Source organism: Amia ocellicauda, chromosome 14 (assembly GCF_036373705.1).
Source record: "Amia ocellicauda isolate fAmiCal2 chromosome 14, fAmiCal2.hap1, whole genome shotgun sequence".
NCBI lineage: Eukaryota > Metazoa > Chordata > Actinopteri > Amiiformes > Amiidae > Amia > Amia ocellicauda.
Genome location: NC_089863.1, coordinates 24,455,441 through 24,474,985, shown reverse-complemented (window position 1 = coordinate 24,474,985; position 19,545 = coordinate 24,455,441). Strand labels below are relative to the sequence as shown.

Sequence of the window (19,545 nt, the reverse complement as noted above, 5' to 3'; positions counted from 1 at the left end):
CCAAAGTTTGCATGTTAGGATTTGCATTCTAAGCTAAAGCCGAGCCACAGCTGAAGGTAGTCATGTTGAAAATAATAATACAATAATAATGTCTCAGGTTTTGAGTATAAAAAGAATCCTCTTTACTGCAGTACCTTAACACACCAGCTCCCCAGAGGGCGCCAGTGTTTTTTCTTTTTTTACAGTACAAAAAAATTGACATTAATAACAACAACATTGATAATGAACATGAACACGTGATCACAGGAAACCCTGGAGGCAGAAGGTCGGAGGTCAAAAGGTCCACCCCTCCCCCCCCAAAACCTCCATTATAACTGGCTCGGCCCAAGTTGTACAATATATAATTTTTCCAACAAAAATGTATAAAAAAAAAAAAAAAAAAAAGACAATTGATCACAAATTAAAACTGAATTGTCTATCTCAAGGTGAAAGAAATCCTTCCTCCACAAGTGAGCAGTCCTTGAAGTCCAGCAGACACAAAATACAATATGAACCACCGCACAATCGTGGGCTCGTATTCCTGCCGCGTGTCGGCTTATAGCTGCCTGGTCCTCCTGTCCCTCTCGGTCGCAAAGTCCAAGTCCTACACGCAGTCTCTGCCTGCTCATTGTCCCCCTCTCTCTGGCTATATACACGTCCGAGGGCAGGCAGTTCTCTCGTTTCTCCTCATTATTGTTTTGGAAAAGTAAATCTTGATAAAAACAGGGCGGGAGAAGACGTTCAAGAGGGAGAGGAGAGGGAGAGGGGGGTGATTGGGGAAGTGAGAGGGGTGGCAGGATATCAGTCAGTCAGGCAGTGTGGCAGTCCAGCTGGCAGTCTATAGGAGTCATTTGGTTTGGAAGCCAGTTAGAGTCAGTGTGTCAGTCAGTCACTCAAACAGTCAGTCGGTTAGCGTGTCAGCCAGTCAACGTGTCAGTCAGTCAGCATTTCAGCCAGTCAATGTGTCAGTCAGTCACTCAATCAGTCAGGTGGTTAGCGTGTCAGTCAGTCCCCCATCCCCCTCAGCCCTCCCGGCTCCTCAGCCCTCGTTGGCGGCCACCAGCTGGCCCATGGCCTCGCGCACGTACACCGCCTGGATGTCCTTGGTCTTGAGGCAGAAGTCGCAGGCCCACACAGCAGCACTCTCGCGGGTCAGCAGCCCATAGGCCGTCTCCGTCATGCCGGTGCAGTCGCGGTGGAACCACTTCTGGCAGGACGCCTCACACAGGATGGCGTCCTGGTCGTCGTTCACCTCCGACAGGCAGAAGCCGCAGGGGAACACCAGGCCACCGCCCACGCCCCCGACGCCACCGCTGCCGCCCCCTCCGCCGCCCCCGCTGCCCGTCCCTTTCTGGGCGAGGCCAGATGGGTTCATGCCGGAGGAGGGGAGTGTGGGGGGGCCCGTGGAGGAGCCCCCTCCGCCCGTAGAGGACAGGGGAGGGCCGCCGCCGCTCGGGATGGGGGTCAGGGGCGACCCCGAGATGGCCGGCACCGATCCGGGGTTGTTGCTGTTGCTGTTGTTGGGGCCGTTGTTGCCGGAGCCACCGCTGCCGTTGTTGTTGTTGTTGTTGTTGAGACTTCCTGTTCCAGTCCCTGCGCCGCCTCCCGAGCTGTTACCGAGCGCGCTGTTGGGACCCCCTCCCCCAGCCGCTCCGGCCCCGCCCCCCCCCCCGCCGCTGCTGTTCTGCTGGCTGTAGGGGGAGGCGTTGGGCCCGGGGGGAGGTGCCGGCTGCTGCTGCTGTTGCTGCTGCTGCTGCTTGGACGGGGGGCCGGGGGGCTGGTTGGCGGAGGTTGGCGTCTGTAGCTGCTGCTGCTGCTGCTGCTGCTGCCCTGAGCCATTGAGGGGCCCCGGCGGAGAGGAGCTGGGGTTGGATTGGGGCCCGCTGGGGACCGACGGGGGAGGGGGCGGACCAGGGGTTGGGGTGGACTGGCTGGGGTTTCCACCTGGGGGGCCAGACTGCACGTCAGGGTGCCCGGGGAAGCCCCCCCCAGCCTGCGGAGAAGGGCCGGGGAGAGAGGAGTTTGGGGGGCCGCTCAGATTGGGGGGCTGCTGCTGCTGCTGGGGAGGGGGCTGTGACTGTTGCCCTCCCCCTCCTCCGAATTTCTGGGCCTCCTCGCTGCTGGGGGGACTGGGGCCGGGGTAGGGGCCGTCAGGGGGCGGGAACTGTCCGGGGGGCAAGCCCGGGAGCCCCCCCATACCACCACCGCCCCCTCCCCCTCCCCCGCCCATCCCCGGCATCCCCGACATGCCGGGCATCCCGCCCATCCCCCCCCCCATGGGGCCCATGCTGGGGTGGGGGGGGCGTGGACCTGCCCCGCTGGGAAGAGGGGGGCTGTTGAAGTGGTGGCCCCCACCCTGGCCCGGTGGTGGCTGCACCCCGAACCGAGGATGTGGTCCGCCCCCCACCCCAACACCGCCACCTCCCAGCGCCCCTGGGGACAGCATGGGGTTGAAGCCGGGGCCCGGGTGCAGGGGGCCAGGGGGGCTGAAGCTGGGGGGCATGTTAAACTGCGGCCCCCCAGGAGGGAAGCCCCCGCCGCCGCCTCCCCCGCCCCCCCCTGGGCCAGGGCCCCCAAACCCGGGCAGCCCCCCAAATCCCATCTGAGGGTGTCCCCCACCACCACCGCCTCCCCCAGGAGGGCCAAATGGGGGTCTGCGATTGGGCTGCCCCCCACCCCCACCGCCTCCACCCCCCATAAACGGCATCCCTCCCATCCTCATTGGCCCACCTGGACCCCCGTACCCGCCCCCTCCAGGGCTGGGCAGGAAGGGGCCCCCCGGAGCCCCAGGGCCCCCCCCAGGGCGAGAGGGGGGTCCGAAGTCATCATCGAACGGGTTGGAGGCGACCAGGTGGTCCACCATAGGGGTGGGGGGGGGTGCGAATTCCGACAGGTGAGAGAACGCAGCGCCCTGATAGAGAGAGAGAGAGAGAGGGAGAGGGAGACAGAGGGAGGGAGTTGTTAATCCGCTTCCTGCACAGCTCAAACAAAGTACCGTTTCCGCAGTCTGGCGCTTGTTAATGAGGTCACTGTGGTGCTCAGAGCGTGGACCTATGAGGCTAGAACACGCCCCTAGCAGAAACGGGGCATGGTTTTGGCAAAAGGACAAGCTCAGAGTGGTCAGAGCAGCCCAGTCACGCGTGCGGAAAGCGCCTGTATTCTAATCCCACACCAGATGGGGTGGGGTTTAAAAAGTGGTGTAAGCGTGGCGACAGCTAGGGCTCCAACAGACAGCCGCAGCGTGATTGGCAGTGGTCGTATTTGACTGACGGGTGTCCACCATCCCTTGTCTTACCTGGGCGCTGGACTTCCTCTTCTTTTTCTCTGGACTCTTCATCTGCACACCTGAAAGAACAAGAGAGAGAGAGAGAGAGAGACAGGTCTGTGTATGAACTGACTGACTGACAGACGGGCAGACACAGACAAGGTTGTCCCAGACCAGAGAGAGACAGACAGAGGGAGTGACACAGACAGACAGCGAGAGGGACAGAGGCACAGACGGACAGAGAGAGAAGGGGACAGTCATAGACAGATGGACAGAGACAGAGAGATGGAGGGACAGACACAGAGACAAGAGGGACAGAGAGGGGGGGGACAGAGGCACAGAGAGAGAGAGGGGGGGACAGACGGACAGTGAGGGGGACAGACAAACAGAGAGAGACAACCCAGAAAAGGCACACAAAGACAGTCAGACAAGGACAAACACATGCACAAATATACCGATCAGCCATAACATTATGACCACCTGCCTAATATTGTGTAGGTCCCCCTTTTGCTGCCAAAACAGCCCTGACCCGTCGAGGCATGGACTCCACTAGACTCTGAAGGTGTGCTGTGGTATCTGGCACCAAGACGTTAGCAGCAGATCCTTTAAGTCCTGTCAGTTGCGAGGTGGGGCCTCCATGGATCGGACTTGTTTGTCCAGCACATCCCACAGATGCTCGATTGGATTGAGATCTGGGGAATTTGGAGGCCAAGTCAACACCTTGAACTCGTGATTCATCAGACCAGGCCACCTTCTCCCATTGCTCCGTGGTCCAGTTCTGATGCTCACGTGCCCATTGTAGGCGCTTTCGGCAGTGGACAGGGGTCAGCATGGGCACCCTGACTGGTCTGCGGATACGCAGCCCCATACGCAACAAACTGCGATGCACTGTGTGTTCTGACACCTTTCTATCAGAACCAGCATTCACTTTTTCAGCAATTTGAGCTACAGTAGCTCGTCTGTTGGATCGGACCTCACGGGCCAGCCTTCGCTCCCACGTGCATCAATGAGCCTTGGCCGCCCATGACCCTGTCGCCAGTTCACCACTTTTCCTTCCTTGGACCACTTTTGATAGGTACTGACCACTGCAGACCGGGAACGCAACACAAGAGCTGCAGTTTTGGAGATGCTCTGACCCAGTCGTCTAGCCATCACAATTTGGCCCTTGTCAAAGTCGCTCAGATCCTTAAGCTGCCCATTTTTCCTGCTTCTAACACATCAACTTTGAGGAAAAAATGTTCATTTGCTGCCTAATATTAGAGGTCGCAACTCTGAGCATGGACGTTCCTTCTCAATGGGAGTGCAGCTGTAATACCACTGTCTCTTATGAGTATAACTCGCTATTAAATCAATCGTACATGAGCAAACATCAATATACCCAATGTATGTAACAATACAACTATTTAAGACTTCATGTCAAACATGATCTTTGTTTCTCTCTCCTTGTTTTTATGCACCTTCTACCGGTAACTTAAACACGCCCATCCTGATGGTCATGCGTCTGGCGTTGCGCTGCAGGAGCCATTTGTTCCGCCAGGCAAAGGTCTCCGTGAACCCCTGTGATTGGACCCATTCACTGCCACTCAATGTGAAGTAGAGGGTTTCACCAAAATGGGTGTGTTGGTGCTAAATAAACGGTTCAGTAGAAATACAAATAAATCACCTTAATTCCCTTTACCTCATGTTTTCAAAAGATAAATCAATCAGCACCAAACACACTTACATGATAGATTCGTGTGTTTGTCTGTATTATATGTTGATGTTTTTGGCCAAACCTCTGAGATATTTGTGCTATAAACGTCAAAATAAGAGCCGCGCCCGTCCATTTTGAGTCTTTTTGCCGAGTTCTGGTCTGTATACAGACTCGCAGACTTCAGTGCGTGGGGTTTATAGGGGATTTTTCCCCGTTTCAAACGTTTTGCGATTAAAATGGGCATGGTTCAAATTATTTTGCATGAATATAAAAACTTACGAAATGCAAATTTGTAAGATGTATTCATCGGCCAATCGTACACATGCAGAGCAATACAGACAAGCTTATCTGATCTTTGATCTACACAAATGGCTTAACCCCACACACACACACACACACACACACTGCCGGGTCAAAACACTATTCACTCAGAAGCCCACCCATTGGTGGAGAAGCGCAGATCTGCGCAGACGGACGTGCCCAGCTGCACAGGCTTTGACGGACGTGACCCGCAGCCCCGCCCCTCGGTGCGCCTCTTCCCGCTGACCCCAGCGCGCCGCCCGGAACCAAACCAAACACGTGTTTTGACAGAAAAGCCATCTTTGTAGGGATCAGAAATGTTTAATGTAGAAAATTAAGTTAGATGAACATCTTTATAATACACAACCCAGAAGGTTAATTTGATTATATGTTTACACCGATTGCGGTCCCTTCTAATATATCCCACCCGCTGACAGGTGCCATGATAGCGAGATGATCAGTGTTACTCACTTCAGCTGTCAGTGGGCATAATGTTAAGGCTGATCGCTGTAAATAAAGGCATGCAAAGAAAGATCGGGACACACCTCCACCGCCGGCCGCACTCCCGGATCCCCTACCTTTGTTTCTCTTGCTGGGTCCCACCTGCAGCTTGCCCGGCTCGGCCGCCATTAAGAGGACTGGCGCGGCGCTGACATGACAGCGTTTTCGAGGGCGAGAAAACGGGGTGAACAGACCCGGGCGGCGGACGCGGCACACAGCCCCCAAGCGCCCCCTCGGCACCGGAACAGGCCGCGGCAAGAGCTTCCGGGGTCACGGGTGCGCCGGTCCCTGCCTTCCCCGACCCGGGGAGGGAAAACACTCCGGGTCGCTGTAGACCTTGATCCGGGCTGCAGATGCGCTCAAAGTCAATTAAAATACAGCAAACAGCCGTCCTGGGTCAGAGCCGAGTTCATGAACAGGGGATGAGAGTGAGAGGGAGGGAGGGAGAAATGATACTGACCGATGATCACTCCCCCTCCTCAGTGAACACGCATGGATGTCCACCTACAGATGCAGATGCCTGTACAGATACGTGTCCAATAACAGCAGGCCGCCTATATCACAGACGCGGGCGGGCGGGTCAGCGCTGTGTCGGCGGCTGTCGTTGCGTTTGTCGTATTTTTCCCTCCCTTCCTTCCTACGTTGTTTCCTCCAGCACCTCCTCAACGGAACACCCAAGGTCTCGCTAATCACCCCCACGCCCGCCGGGTCGCCGAAGCCATGTCCCCCCCCTCCGCCGATAACCAGCAACGCGTCCCGCTAGTGGAGCCTGCGTGTCTGCGCTAGGGCAGGACGGCACCGCTATCCCACGGACGTGAAAGCCGCGGCCGGAGGAGCGTCCAGCCGTCGCCGCCGGAACAAAGAGGAGCCGCTTCTCCAGACGCACAGCCCGGGACGGTCGCATCGTCACCGGCCCAGCCGGGGGGGAGACGGGGTGAATTGGGTCCGTAATCCCGCGACTGGGATACCCAACTCCCCATTTGAGTGCAGAGGTGAGAGGTATACACACGGATATATATTCCCCGCTTCGAAGGACTTGTTCATGATGTGTTTTATTAGAGATACGGTGTTATTGTTTTAATGTGCTCACCCCTCTGGAAATGGACCGTTCCAGAAAGGTCCACATTCCAACTATACCGCAGGGGTGCTCGACGTTTGTTTTTAAGGTGTATCACATTGGTAACAGTCCAACCGGTTCGCTACTTCAATCGGACTTCATTGTGTAACTGCGTGTTTATTGTGTGCTGGGTGTTAATTGCGCACTGTGTGTATATTGGGTATCGCCCCGTCGAATGGAGACGGTTTCTCCAACACACACACCCCCGCCGTCTCCCTCACATCGGTCGAGCTCATTCGGGCGGCCCGGCTTTGCGTGCGCATGTGCACAACGGGGGATTTGGGGGATTTGTAGTTTTCCGCTAGTCTAGCGTAAGAGCCAGACCCATACATATATAGGAAAACAAATTCACAATCAGGTCGTTCTCTCATCGAAATTATTTATTTCACATAATAATAATACAAATTCACAGTTTATCAGACAATAATCATACAGCATAAAATCAAATAAAAATGTTACAATAAATATTGTTAATAATATATTTAAAATCAGCAATTCTTGAAAAAGGTAAACAAAATTCAGAACCATTATCAGTAATAATTTGGTTATTAATTCTAGAATCATTTATCATCTCCCTCCCCTCCTCACTGGAACACTGGGGGGCTCTAGAACCTCAGGAAAACCTTCCATAGTGTCAATTCTTTCATATATAACTGTTGTCTATCATTAGCCCTGTTCTCTCTCTCTCTCTCTCTCTCTCTCCCCCTTCTTTCATTCTCATTAACCCCATCTCGCTCCCTCTGTCTCACTCAACCCTGCAAGTTTGGTCTTTTCTCATCTCCCTCCATCTGCATGTCTCTTTCCGTCTCTCTTCCCCTTGATGCCCCACATCCTGCTGGTCGCTTCTGTCACTTCCTGGAGTTGCGCTCCTCCTCCTCGTTCTCCAGCTGGTAGGCGGGCCGATACCGGACCACGCCCCTCTCGTCAATGAATCGCAGCCCGGGATTCTTGCTGGTGTTCTCCATGCTGCCCAGAGATGTGTAACTGAGAGAGAGAGAAAGAGTGAGTTGTGGAGGAGTGAGACAGGGGGAGAGGCAGAGACAGAGTGAGAGATGGAGTGGGAGGGCGAGTGTGTGTCTCTCACCCTTTGTCATATAAGACACAGTACGGAACATACAGAGTCCGCAGAAAATCCCAGATATCATGATACGACCAGTCCTGAGAGAGAGAGAGAGAGAGCGAGAGAGAGTGAATATACTGCTGTCCAGATGAGTCCAGGTGTGTCGGTGGAGACCCCAATCCAACACACCAGATAACACATCCTTCAGATCAACAGGGTGCACCACAGCCTGTTTGCTGTTGTTGTTTTAGCAATTGTGTGACTGTGAGTGTATTTTTTGTGGGTACAGTGTGTGCTGTGTGTATTGTGTGTGTGTGTGTGTGTATGTGTAGACACAGTGCCTCGGGCTCACCAGCAGGGGGCTGACCCTCATGTAGCTGGGCCAGCCGGGGTCGGTGGGGCACAGCGGCGTCAGGCTGCGGGAGTACGGGTCCGTGCGCCGGGTACCCATGAGCACGGCCTGCAGCTCGGGCCGGCGCTGCTGCAGCTCTGTCAGCGCCTCCAGGATACTGCCCTCCACCGAGAACAGCTCCACCGAGTACCTGGGAGGGAGGGAGGCAGAGAGGGAGAGTGTTGCTGAGCTATCAGTCAAGGCACAACGTTTCCACCATTTTCTGGATTCGAATGCGACTTTACTGTAACGCAGCTGCACAGAGCGCAATTCAGACTGCGGCCAGAGGGGGTGCGTGTCAGGGTCACGGGGGAGGGGCTGACCTCTTGACGGTGTCCTGCAGAAATCGCTCCATCTCGGGGAATGGAGAGACGGTGCGAATGTAGAGAACCTTCACCTGGCCACTGCCCTCCGGAAACCTCCTGAGAGAGAGGACGAGGGGGAGAGAGAGAGAGGGAAAGAGGGACGGGAGTCGTTCAGATTATTTCTTTTGCACTCTGTACACTCTCTCCCTCTCCTTCTCTCACCTCTTCAGCGCAGCGTAGTACAGGTGCAGCAGTGCAGTGCAGTCTTTGCCTCCATTGAAGCCCACGCAGACCTGATCAGCCAAGTACTGATCCAACGCCACCTCGATGGTGCGCAGCGCTGACGCCACCTTTTGGCCCAGAGGGGTGTCTGCAGAACACAGACAGACACCAGGACAAAGAGACACAATGAGACAGGGACAAATAAAAAGAGAGAGACAGGGACATATAGAGAGATACACAGAGACAGTAAGACAGGGACAGAGAGAGAGAGAGGGACAGGGACAGGGACATATAGAGAGAGACAGATGCACATTGTTGGTTACATATATATATATATATATATTTTTTTTTATTATTATTAATTTTCTTCTTTTCTGATAATGCTTTGGCAATACTAATGTATAACTGTCATGCCAATAAAGCAATTTGAATATGAATTTGAATTTGACACAGAGAGAGAGACAGATACACAGACAGAGAGACAGGGACAGAGAGAGACACAGGGACAGGGAAATGTATATAGAGTGAGAGACAGGGACAGAGAGACGGACATATATATAGAGAGAGAGAGACACTGGGACAGGGACATATATATAGAGAGAGAGACAGACACTAAGAGACAGGGACAGTGAGAGACACAGAGAGAGAGAAAGTTAGTCCCCTATCCGCAGCATCCTCCTCTCCTCTCCTCCCCTCCCCTCACCTGACTCGGCCAGCTGGTACACCTCGGCAGGCGCCACTGCGACAGGGTCGGTCACCAGGGTCACCACGGACCCGGGCGGCAGGGCCTCCAGCAGCGCGTGGCGGGCGCGGTCGAGCCGGGCGGGGCAGTCGGAGTCCAGCACCAGCCGGACCCGGTGGTAGTTGGCCAGCCAGTCCGGGTAGGAGCCCAGCGACACCGCGCCCCCCAGGGCCCTCTGAGCCCGGGTCAGCGCCGGTGCCAGGGCCGCCTCGTCCGCATCCACGAACAGCTCCGCCGAATAGAAGCTCTGGCGCGGGTTCGAGAACAGGTGCTGCAGACCCTGCGCACAAACAAGCCATAACACACAGTAAAATTGATGGGGTGTATTAGGTCATTATATAGAGGCAGCTATAGGTGGCATAGATCTTATATAAATCATGAGCCTCATTCACGCTAAAGCGCCGGCACTTTGCAGGATGTGGGACAACGCCAGGACAGGAAGTGTAATTTGCCGGCAATTGTTTTCCTGCTCCATTCACACAGACCCGTTGCCGGAAAATTGCCAGCGTTTAGACTAGGATCCTTGCCGGAAAATTGATGGTGTTGAAATGCCTGCAATAACCCATTCACACAAAATGCCACCATAAAGCCGGCATTTGTTTCTGTCAGTGTTTCAATGGGGTCATATTGACATCCTATAGACCAGTGGTTTTCAACCTGTGTGCCGTGAGGACTCCTCAAGTGTGCCGTGAGATTTTTATCCCCTCAAAAATGTTATGTAATTTTTTTTGGCAACTTCATAAATCTTTTATGAAATCAAACTAAATTCAAAATTGTGAAAATGTAACATTTAAACCTGTAATGTAGGAAAGTGGATATACTTTTATCATGCTCAGCTCAGGTGTGCATTCAGTCCGCAAACAAAACATTTCAGTTGCTAAACGTTTAAATCAAATACAATAAAACAGAGGATAGCGTGTTTGATCTGTGTGCTATTGTTTTTCAAGAATTGTAATGCCCTTTGTTACTTTTAACCACTTAGTTGAATTAACTTGTTATAAGATATTGTGAACTGAACATACTTTGCTGTTAATTCATATTTACTGCAAATAGTAATTATAGTAATCTGTCTAGTTTTTTACCATAACACTAAAGGCCACTCCTTGCACTTCACACATTTGCCCTTTTAATTACTCTTCTACTAACATATTTAACACGCCATGTGTGTGTGATAATAGTTTTATCAACCCGTTGCCATTCAGGTGAGACAATACCTTGTAAATTCGTTTTTTTTATTCATGTTGGTGTGCCGCGAGGTTTTTGGTCTTAGCAAAGTGTTTGGAACCACTGCTATAGACTGTAACAGTCTGTCATAATACAGATGTATAGACATACAAATGATGGGAGAGATTGTAGAGGACAGGGACAGAGCGAGGGAGAGCGAAATGAGGGAGAGGGAGGAGAGAGGAGGGAGGAGGGAAGTGAGGGAGCAGAGAAGAGGAAGGGGAGAGGAAGAAAAGGGAGAGCAGAGTTGAGAGAGGGAGCAGAGGAGAAGGAGCAGAGAGGAGGGAAAGACAAGGAGCAGAGAAGAGAGGGGGGAGAGAGGGAGCAGATAGGAGGGAGGGGGAGAGAAGAGAAGGAGTAGAGAGGAGAGAGGGAGCAGAGAGGAGGGAGGGGGAGAGAGGGAGCAGAGAGGAGGGAGGGGGAGAGAAGGAGCAGAGAGGAGGGATGGTACCTCAAAGGCGCGCTCCAGCAGCGAGGGGATGCCGGGGAAGACGTACACGTTGCGCACGCTGACCAGGGGGAAGCGCAGGGGCCGGCCGGTCTGCAGGTCGGAGCCGTAGTGCAGGCGGGAAGAGGCCGGGACTAGAGCCAGCTTCATCGGGGCGCTGGATGGGTCCGACTCGCCGAAGAACCGCTGCACCTGCCGGAGGGGGAGGGGGGGAGAGAGAGAGCGAGAACAAGAGAGTTACAGGGAGGGAGAGGAGAAGCGAGAGGAGAGTCTTCCCAGGCGAGTGTGCCGTACCAGGCTGGTGAGTTCGGGATGGGGCTGCAGGGGCTCCTGGAAGGCCCGGGCCACGCCCTCGAAGGTGATGTCATCGTGGGTGGGGCCAATGCCGCCGGAGGTGAGGACCAGGTGGTGGCGGGGCGCAGTGGTGGCCACCTCCTCGGCGATGGCCTCCACGTCGTCCCCGATGACCGACACGCGCCGCACACTCACCCCCACTGCGCGCAGGCCCCGGCACAGAAACCCGGAGTTAGTGTCCTGAGTGTGACCCTGAGAGGGAGGGAGGGAGATTCATTTGCAATGAGCCAGAGCAAAAAAGAGAGAGAGGATGAGAGAGGGAGGACAGCTCTGAGAGGGGCTTTCACCTTAAGGATCTCGTCTCCGATGATGATAATGGCTGCTGTCACAGTGCCCCCTTGTGTCTCGGAGGCCTCACCGCCGGAGGCACCGCTGACATCGCCATCGCCCGTTCCTGTAGAGTCACGGTTGGGGCCGGAGGTGACGGCGCTCCCTGCTGTCTCGGAGGTGCCGAAGCAGCAGCCGGGCTGGGCCATAACGGACAACTGGCCTCCCAATCGTCTGACTCTCTTGGCCGCTCGGAACCCTGGCAGGACGACACGCAGCATCCAAACACACACACCGAGAGGGAAACCAGGTCAAACAAGCTCCCACACTGACAGGCAGACACAGAAAGAAAGAGAGGGAGGGAGGTGCAGAGAGATATAGAAAGAGTGAGTGGTCTAATTAAGCAATTAAACAAAAACTCTAATTAGCAAACCTATTGCTAGATAAAGGGGCAACCTCAGCACAAAATGGCTTAACCACCCAATAACCTCCCCACACAACGACGTCCGTACACAATGACCTCCCCACAAATGTATTATGCGAGAAAGAGCGCCCCCTACATTCCTGATTGTGCATCCGTCTTTCAGTGTCTTCTAGAACTACGCCTCGCTGCTAATCAATAATCAATCATGCATTTTGATAGTCTTATTGTCGGGTAATTGCTCAGCTCGGTCTCCTTCCACAGGTGGCTGTGACATGCGTGGCGCTATATTGTGCATCTGTCTTGATCTTGTGTACGGATTGATGTTAAACGACTCTATACTGTTGTCTTTGCAATAATGGGCTTTTAAAAGTCCCCGATAACTTGATAGCAATAATAGTAACTATTTTAGATGTGTAATAATGCCAAATGCTCCTTACACATCCATTCAACACGTTCAAATACAAGAATTATCACGTAAAACTGTCATATGACAAGACGTGCTCTAATGTAACCGTCTTTACGGGAGAACACGAACATTAAACCCGGGTTGTCTAATCGCGTTACTCCTGAACTTACCGGCGTGTTTAACAGGAGAGGAGCCGACTGACACCGGGCGCACACTAACGGACTCAGCAACGGACCAATCAAAACGGACAACGCGCCCGCTAGAATCTTCACCGACCAATGGCATGGCGGCATGGGCGGGGACAGAACAAGTTCAGGTGAGAGAGCAGGGCTGCATTGTTTTTATTTCTCGGTGTTACACTGAAATGAGTCCCCGTGTAAATGTGTAAATGGTTCCGTTTAAATAATGTCGATACAACCATATTAGCATTAATTAACACTTTTTTTCTGTCATTTTATTAACCCTAAAAGCTCCAACGCCGGTTATTTTAATCCCCAAGGGTTAAAAATGGACAGAACTCTGAAACCCTTTTTTCAGTCTTTCTGAAATTGTAGGAGTTTGTCAATCAACTAGTTACTGACAACAAAACTCCATTTATTATGATTTTTGTGTTAATGTGGGTGGACTGAAAAAATAATCTCTCTTGTGTGTCCATTTTGATCACTAGGATAAAAAACAATCCTGCCTACAGAAACATTACAATTTAAGCTCTAACTTTGGAATGCTTTGGGCTATCAACTAGGTTCCAACTGCATGATGAGATTCCCATCTTTGTTTAGGAACATCAACTGGCCACTAAATATGTATTTATATGCTGCATGGCCAAACGTATGTGGACACCGCTTCTAATTAGAGGATTTGGCTATTTCAGCAACACCAATTGCTGACAGGTGTATACAATCTAGCACATAGTCAAGAAATCTCCTTAGACAAGCATTGGCAATAGAATGGGCCGCGCTGAAGAGCTCAGTGACTTTCAACGTGGCACCGTCATAGGATGCCACCTTTCCAACGAGTCAGTTCATCATATTTCTTCCCTGCTAGAGCTGCCCCGGTCAACTGTAAGTGCTGTTATTGTGACGTGGAAACATGTAGGACCAACAACAGTTCAGCCGTGAAGTGGTCGGCCACACAAGCTCACAGAACGGGAAGCGCTCACTGTTACCACAGTTACTACCAAGTTCCAAACTGTCCGCACAAGAACTGCTCGTCAGGAGCTTCATGAAATGGGTTTCCAGCAGCTGCACACAAGCCTAAGACCACCATGCACGATGCTACACCACGTTAAGTTCACCGCCATTGGACCCCGGAAACGCGTTCTCTGGAGTGATTAATCATGTTTCACCATCTGGCAGTCCGGTGGACAAATCTAGGTTTGGCAGATGCCAGAACACTGGTCTGGGTGTAGAATAATGGTCTGGGTCTGTTTTTCATGATTCAGACTCGGCCCCTTAGTTCCACTGAAGGGACACCTTAACGCTATAGCAAAACAATGACACTCTACACGATTTTGCGTTTGCTACTTTGTGGCAACAGTTTGGGGAAGGCCCTTTCCTGTTTCAGCATGACAATGCCCCTGTGCACAAAGAAAGGTCCATACAGAAATGGTTTGTCAAGATCAATGTGGAAGAACTTGACTGGCCTGCACAGAGCCCTGACCTCAACCCCATCGAACACCTTTGGGATGAACTGGAACGCTGACTGTGAGCCAGGCCTGATTACCCAACATCAGTGCCCGACCTCACTAATGCTCTTGTGGTTGAGTTGAAGCAAATCCCCTCAACAATGTTCCAACATCTAGTGGAAAGCCGTCCCAGAAGAGTGGAGGCTGTTATAGCAGCGAAGAGGGACCAACTCCACGTTAATGCCCATGATTTTGGAATGTGACGAGCTGGTGTCCACATACTTTTGACCATGTACAGTTCAGTCTATAAATATTTGGACAGTGATAAAATTTTCTTCATTTTGGCTCTGTACGCCACCACAATGGATTTGAAAGGAAACAATCTTTCATCTTTAATTTGAGGTTAGTTACATCCAAATTGGGTGAACGGTGCAGGAATTACACCCATTTCTATATGTGGGCCCCCCAGTTTTAGGATCTCAAAAGTATTTGGACAAACTAACATAATCATGAATTAAATTGTGAGTTTCAATACTTGGTTGCAAATCCTTTGGAATCCATAGACATCAGCAGATGCTGGGTTTCTTCCCTGGTGATGCTCTACAGGCCTGCACTGCAGTGTCTTTAGTTCCTGCTTGTTCTTGGGGCAACAATCCGGTGTCCGGTGTGTCCTCTGCCATGGCTGTCAATGGCATGACACAAGTAGTGTGCTTTACCTGGGTTTAGATCAGTGAATAAATAACAGAAAAATGTTCATGACAAGTTTCAATGGATGAATTTGTTCAAAATAACTGTGCACAACACACAACAACTTGTTTTAAAACAACCAATTCGACTATGAATGTGTGAAAATGTTCAAATACATGCTTATTGTGGGGATTTAAAACCATTTACTTGTGTTACAAAAGGTTAATAAAAAAAGTGTTACTGTTTGACAGAAAGTGTCATTTTTCCATAATTTCCAACTGGGGTTTAAAAGTACACCCCGTTGGTGCTTTTAGGGGGCAAAATATGCTGGCACTTTTAAGGTTAAACAAATCGTGTTCATAAAGTGGCATGGGTTCATATCCCTTCAATTTGTAGATAATTGATGATTCAGTTACTATATATTGTTCAAATTTAACTAGACCAATTAATCAATGCTACATGGCCAGAGTTTGTTGAAGTGTGGACTAAGATAATAAACAAACCATTAAATACAAAACAGGAATCGACTGTGGAATTTGCAGATCACCCGTCCCAATCGCCTGTGTTTCTTACACTGGAACAGCTGCAAACGACAAAAACCCACTGTCTTTCTCTCAAAAAATAGATTTATTCGTAATGGTTATTGTTACAGACCAGCTTTACAGTTATTTTGGAAAAGGCACAAAACATTATTTTAATTAACTCTATGTTTTAGTTGTTTAACTCAAACCCACATCTGTCATCTTCACGAGACAGAGAGGGCATGGGTAAAGGATGGACGCACCTCTCTCTCTCTCTCTCTCTCTTTCTCTCTCTCTCTCACACACACACACACACACACACACGTGCAGCCCAGCACAATACACAACAGTACAATATACTATAATAAAATGCAATATAGTACAGTACACAATTCTACAAGCGCCGCGCAGGTCCTGGAGTAGCACAGAGAGAGAGGTGTGTCCGGCGCAGAGACCCAGATTCAGCTGGTCCAGCTCCTCCCAGAGGTACTCTGCCTACAGGACTGAGGCTGAAGTGCAGGGAGAAGTGCCTTCATGCCTCCTCCTCACATCTCTTCAGCCTCCGAGTCAAATTCAGTCCATCTCTCCCTCCATCACTCCTGTCTCCCTCCCTCCATCCATCCCTCTCTCTTTTACTTGCTAACAGGCTGGGGCATGGGTCTCCTGAAGAGAAGGATATGTGGCTCTGAGGAAAGAGAGAGAGAGGGGGGTGAGAGAGGTGCTGGAAAGAAGGAGAGGAAGAGAGAGAGAAAGAGAGGGGGCAGGCAGTTACACATGTATGTCTGTCCCTCACTGTGTGTGTGTGTGTGTTTCCACATATCTGTCTGTCTGACCTGGCTCGTGGATCATGTAGTGCACCCAGCCCTGGCTCTGCTGCACGCCCAGATTGCGCCACTCCGTCTCTGACATCAGATGGGTCTTGGGCACCAGCCTGGCGATTTCCTTGGGCAACATCACGTGCCTGCAGGCAGACAGGCAGACAGACAGACAGACAGTCAGAGACAGAAAAACAGAGGTAGTCACAGAGACACAGATAGAGACCCAGAGAGAGAGAGAGGCCCAGCGCTGCGGTCACTGAGAGACAGGAGAGGTGGACACAGAGAGGACCGGTGCTGCGGTCACTGAGAGACAGGAGAGGTGGACACAGAGAGGACCGGTGCTGCGGTCACTGAGAGACAGGAGAGGTGGACACAGAGTGGACCGGTGCTGCGGTCACTGAGAGACAGGAGAGGTGGACACAGAGAGGACAGTGTGGTCACTGAGAGACAGGAGATGTGGACACAGAGAGGACAGTGTGGTCACTGAGAGACAGGAGATGTGGACACAGAGAGGACCGGTGCTGCGGTCACTGAGAGACAGGAGAGGTGGACAGAGAGGACAGTGTGGTCACTGAGAGACAGGAGAGGTGGACAGAGAGGACAGTGTGGTCACTGAGAGACAGGAGAGGTGGACACAGAGAGGACCGGCCCTGTGGTCACTGAGAGACAGAGGAGGTGGACACAGAGAGGACAGTGTGGTCACTGAGAGACAGGAGATGTGGACACAGAGAGGACCGGTGCTGCGGTCACTGAGAGACAGGAGAGGTGGACAGAGAGGACAGTGTGGTCACTGAGAGACAGGAGAGGTGGACACAGAGTGGACCGGTGCTGCGGTCACTGAGAGACAGGAGAGGTGGACACAGAGAGGACAGTGTGGTCACTGAGAGACAGGAGATGTGGACACAGAGAGGACCGGTGCTGCGGTCACTGAGAGACAGGAGAGGTGGACAGAGAGGACAGTGTGGTCACTGAGAGACAGGAGAGGTGGACAGAGAGGACAGTGTGGTCACTGAGAGACAGGAGAGGTGGACACAGAGAGGACCGGCCCTGTGGTCACTGAGAGACAGGAGAGGTGGACACAGAGAGGACAGTGTGGTCACTGAGAGACAGGAGATGTGGACACAGAGAGGACCGGTGCTGCGGTCACTGAGAGACAGGAGAGGTGGACAGAGAGGACAGTGTGGTCACTGAGAGACAGGAGAGGTGGACACAGAGAGGACAGTGTGGTCACTGAGAGACAGGAGATGTGGACACAGAGAGGACCGGTGCTGCGGTCACTGAGAGACAGGAGAGGTGGACAGAGAGGACAGTGTGGTCACTGAGAGACAGGAGAGGTGGACAGAGAGGACAGTGTGGTCACTGAGAGACAGGAGAGGTTGACACAGAGAGGACAGTGTGGTCACTGAGAGACAGGAGAGGTGGACACAGAGAGGACCGGCCCTGCGGTCACTGAGAGACAGGAGAGGTGGACACAGAGAGGACCGGCCCTGCGGTCACTGAGAGACAGGAGAGGTGGACAGAGAGGACAGTGCGGTCACTGAGAGACAGGAGAGGTGGACACAGAGAGGACCGGTGCTGCGGTCACTGAGAGACAGGAGAGGTGGACACAGAGAGGACAGTGTGGTCACTGAGAGACAGGAGAGGTGGACACAGAGAGGACCGGTGCTGCGGTCACTGAGAGACAGGAGAGGGGACACAGAGAGGACCGGTGCTGCGGTCACTGAGAGACAGGAGAGGTGGACACAGAGAGGACAAATGGAGGAAAAACACAAAAAAACGAAATAAGGGTGGCGGAGAGGGGGACAGGAAATGGGGAAAGCCAGAAGAAACAGAGACACAGGAGGGGACAGCAGGGGGTCTTACCGGTATTCAAACTTCCCATCGTCGTATTTATCCGAGTAATAGATCTGTTTCTGAGACATGACGCCGTGACGCAACAACCGATACTAATAATAACAGATATCGATGTGAGGGGTGTTTTAGACACTGCTGGAAGTACAGTATTTAAATTTAAAAAAAAAAACAAAAAAAACGACGAGGACGAAGCAATAATAATAATAATAATAATAATAATAATAATAATAATAATAATAATAATAATAATAATAATAATCTAGTCTTCTGTTTGGTCAGGTCTTCTTCCTTGCCCGCTATAGTTCAAACTAGCAGCCGCGCTTCCTCATTGAACCACACAGCGCTCACTCCCCTGTCATGTGATCGGGGCCGTTTCCTATTGGTCGGGAGAGGAGCTGACCCTCGTCATGTGACTACAACTGCAACTTTTCCCCCACGAGGGTTCTTTCAGGTCCAGGTTTGCAATCGCATTCCCCACACCGCCCGCCAGATGGCGCCCTTTATTACAGTATTGTTTTCTTCTTCATTTCCTAAAGGAGCATTCCTGGACAATTTAATGATTGATCTCAAAACTAAACGAGAGAGAGAGAGAGAGATTGTAATTGTAAATGTTAGTTTCTGATGTATGTTGTTATTTCTGCGGTTGATAAAAAAAGTAAATGTATGATTGTGTATATTAAGATTAATGTTTTCTTTCTTTCTTTCTATGTATACAATATAATGTATATTGTCCTTTTCTTTTTTCTGTACTTTAATACATTTCATAAGGCATTGAGATGTATTTATTTATTTATTTCCCAATGTTCAATTGCTTTGGTGACACAAATTTGTAAGTCATGCCAATACATTACATTGAAAAAAAATTAGACACAATTGAGAAAAATGTTATTGATTTTTTAGTTCTGTTTTGAAAACGTAAACAGAAATGCACATCTGGTGATTTGCTGCACGTAGAAGGATGTATTGTAAACCTCTAAATGGAAATTAATTTACTGTGTAATGTTTAATACTGACTGACTGATTGACACACTGACTGACTGACTGACTGACTGACTGACTGACAGACACACTGACTGACTGACTGACTGACTGACTGACTTACTGACTGACAGACTTACTGACTGACTGACTTACTAACTGACTGACACACGGACTGACTTACTGACTGACACACTGACTGATTGACTGACAAACTGACTTACTGACTGACATTCTGACTGACTGACTGACACACTGAGTGATTGACAGACACGGACTGACTTACTGAGACACTGACTGACACACGGACTGACTTACTGACTGACAAACACACTGACTGACTGACTGACTTACTGACTGATTGA

General features: G+C 51.4%; 3 protein-coding genes across 8 annotated transcripts; all 3 read right to left on the bottom strand.

Annotated features, from left to right (window-relative positions):
• Positions 1 to 98: 98 nt before the first annotated feature.
• Positions 99 to 6,741, bottom strand: pygo2 (pygopus homolog 2 (Drosophila)). Of its 2 annotated transcripts, none has more exons than XM_066721300.1 (3): positions 5,783 to 6,741; positions 3,275 to 3,324; positions 99 to 2,890 (listed from the first exon to the last, which is right to left on the bottom strand). In XM_066721300.1, exons 1-3 carry the CDS (start codon positions 5,865 to 5,867, stop codon positions 1,019 to 1,021), a joined length of 2,007 nt encoding a protein of 668 aa, XP_066577397.1. In that variant the 5' UTR covers positions 5,868 to 6,741; the 3' UTR covers positions 99 to 1,018. The 2 variants fall into 2 exon arrangements, with proteins under 2 accessions (XP_066577397.1, XP_066577398.1); XM_066721301.1 differs by having other exon boundaries at positions 5,816 to 6,739.
• Positions 6,742 to 7,217: 476 nt separating this feature from the next.
• flad1 (flavin adenine dinucleotide synthetase 1) lies at positions 7,218 to 13,000 on the bottom strand. 5 transcript variants are annotated; one of them, XM_066721302.1, is made up of 10 exons: positions 12,869 to 13,000; positions 11,889 to 12,127; positions 11,542 to 11,793; positions 11,251 to 11,439; positions 9,537 to 9,855; positions 8,834 to 8,981; positions 8,630 to 8,728; positions 8,268 to 8,457; positions 7,940 to 8,013; positions 7,218 to 7,839 (listed from the first exon to the last, which is right to left on the bottom strand). In XM_066721302.1, exons 1-10 carry the CDS (start codon positions 12,981 to 12,983, stop codon positions 7,704 to 7,706), a joined length of 1,761 nt encoding a protein of 586 aa, XP_066577399.1. In that variant the 5' UTR covers positions 12,984 to 13,000; the 3' UTR covers positions 7,218 to 7,703. The 5 variants fall into 5 exon arrangements, with proteins under 5 accessions (XP_066577399.1, XP_066577400.1, XP_066577403.1 ...); XM_066721303.1 differs by having other exon boundaries at positions 11,889 to 12,196; positions 12,869 to 12,943; XM_066721306.1 differs by lacking the exon at positions 12,869 to 13,000 and adding an exon at positions 12,828 to 12,837 and having other exon boundaries at positions 11,889 to 12,196.
• Positions 13,001 to 15,617: 2,617 nt separating this feature from the next.
• Positions 15,618 to 18,611, bottom strand: cks1b (CDC28 protein kinase regulatory subunit 1B). The gene is made up of 3 exons (XM_066721299.1): positions 18,212 to 18,611; positions 16,364 to 16,491; positions 15,618 to 16,215 (listed from the first exon to the last, which is right to left on the bottom strand). Exons 1-3 carry the CDS (start codon positions 18,268 to 18,270, stop codon positions 16,163 to 16,165), a joined length of 240 nt encoding a protein of 79 aa, XP_066577396.1. The 5' UTR covers positions 18,271 to 18,611; the 3' UTR covers positions 15,618 to 16,162.
• Positions 18,612 to 19,545: the final 934 nt, after the last annotated feature.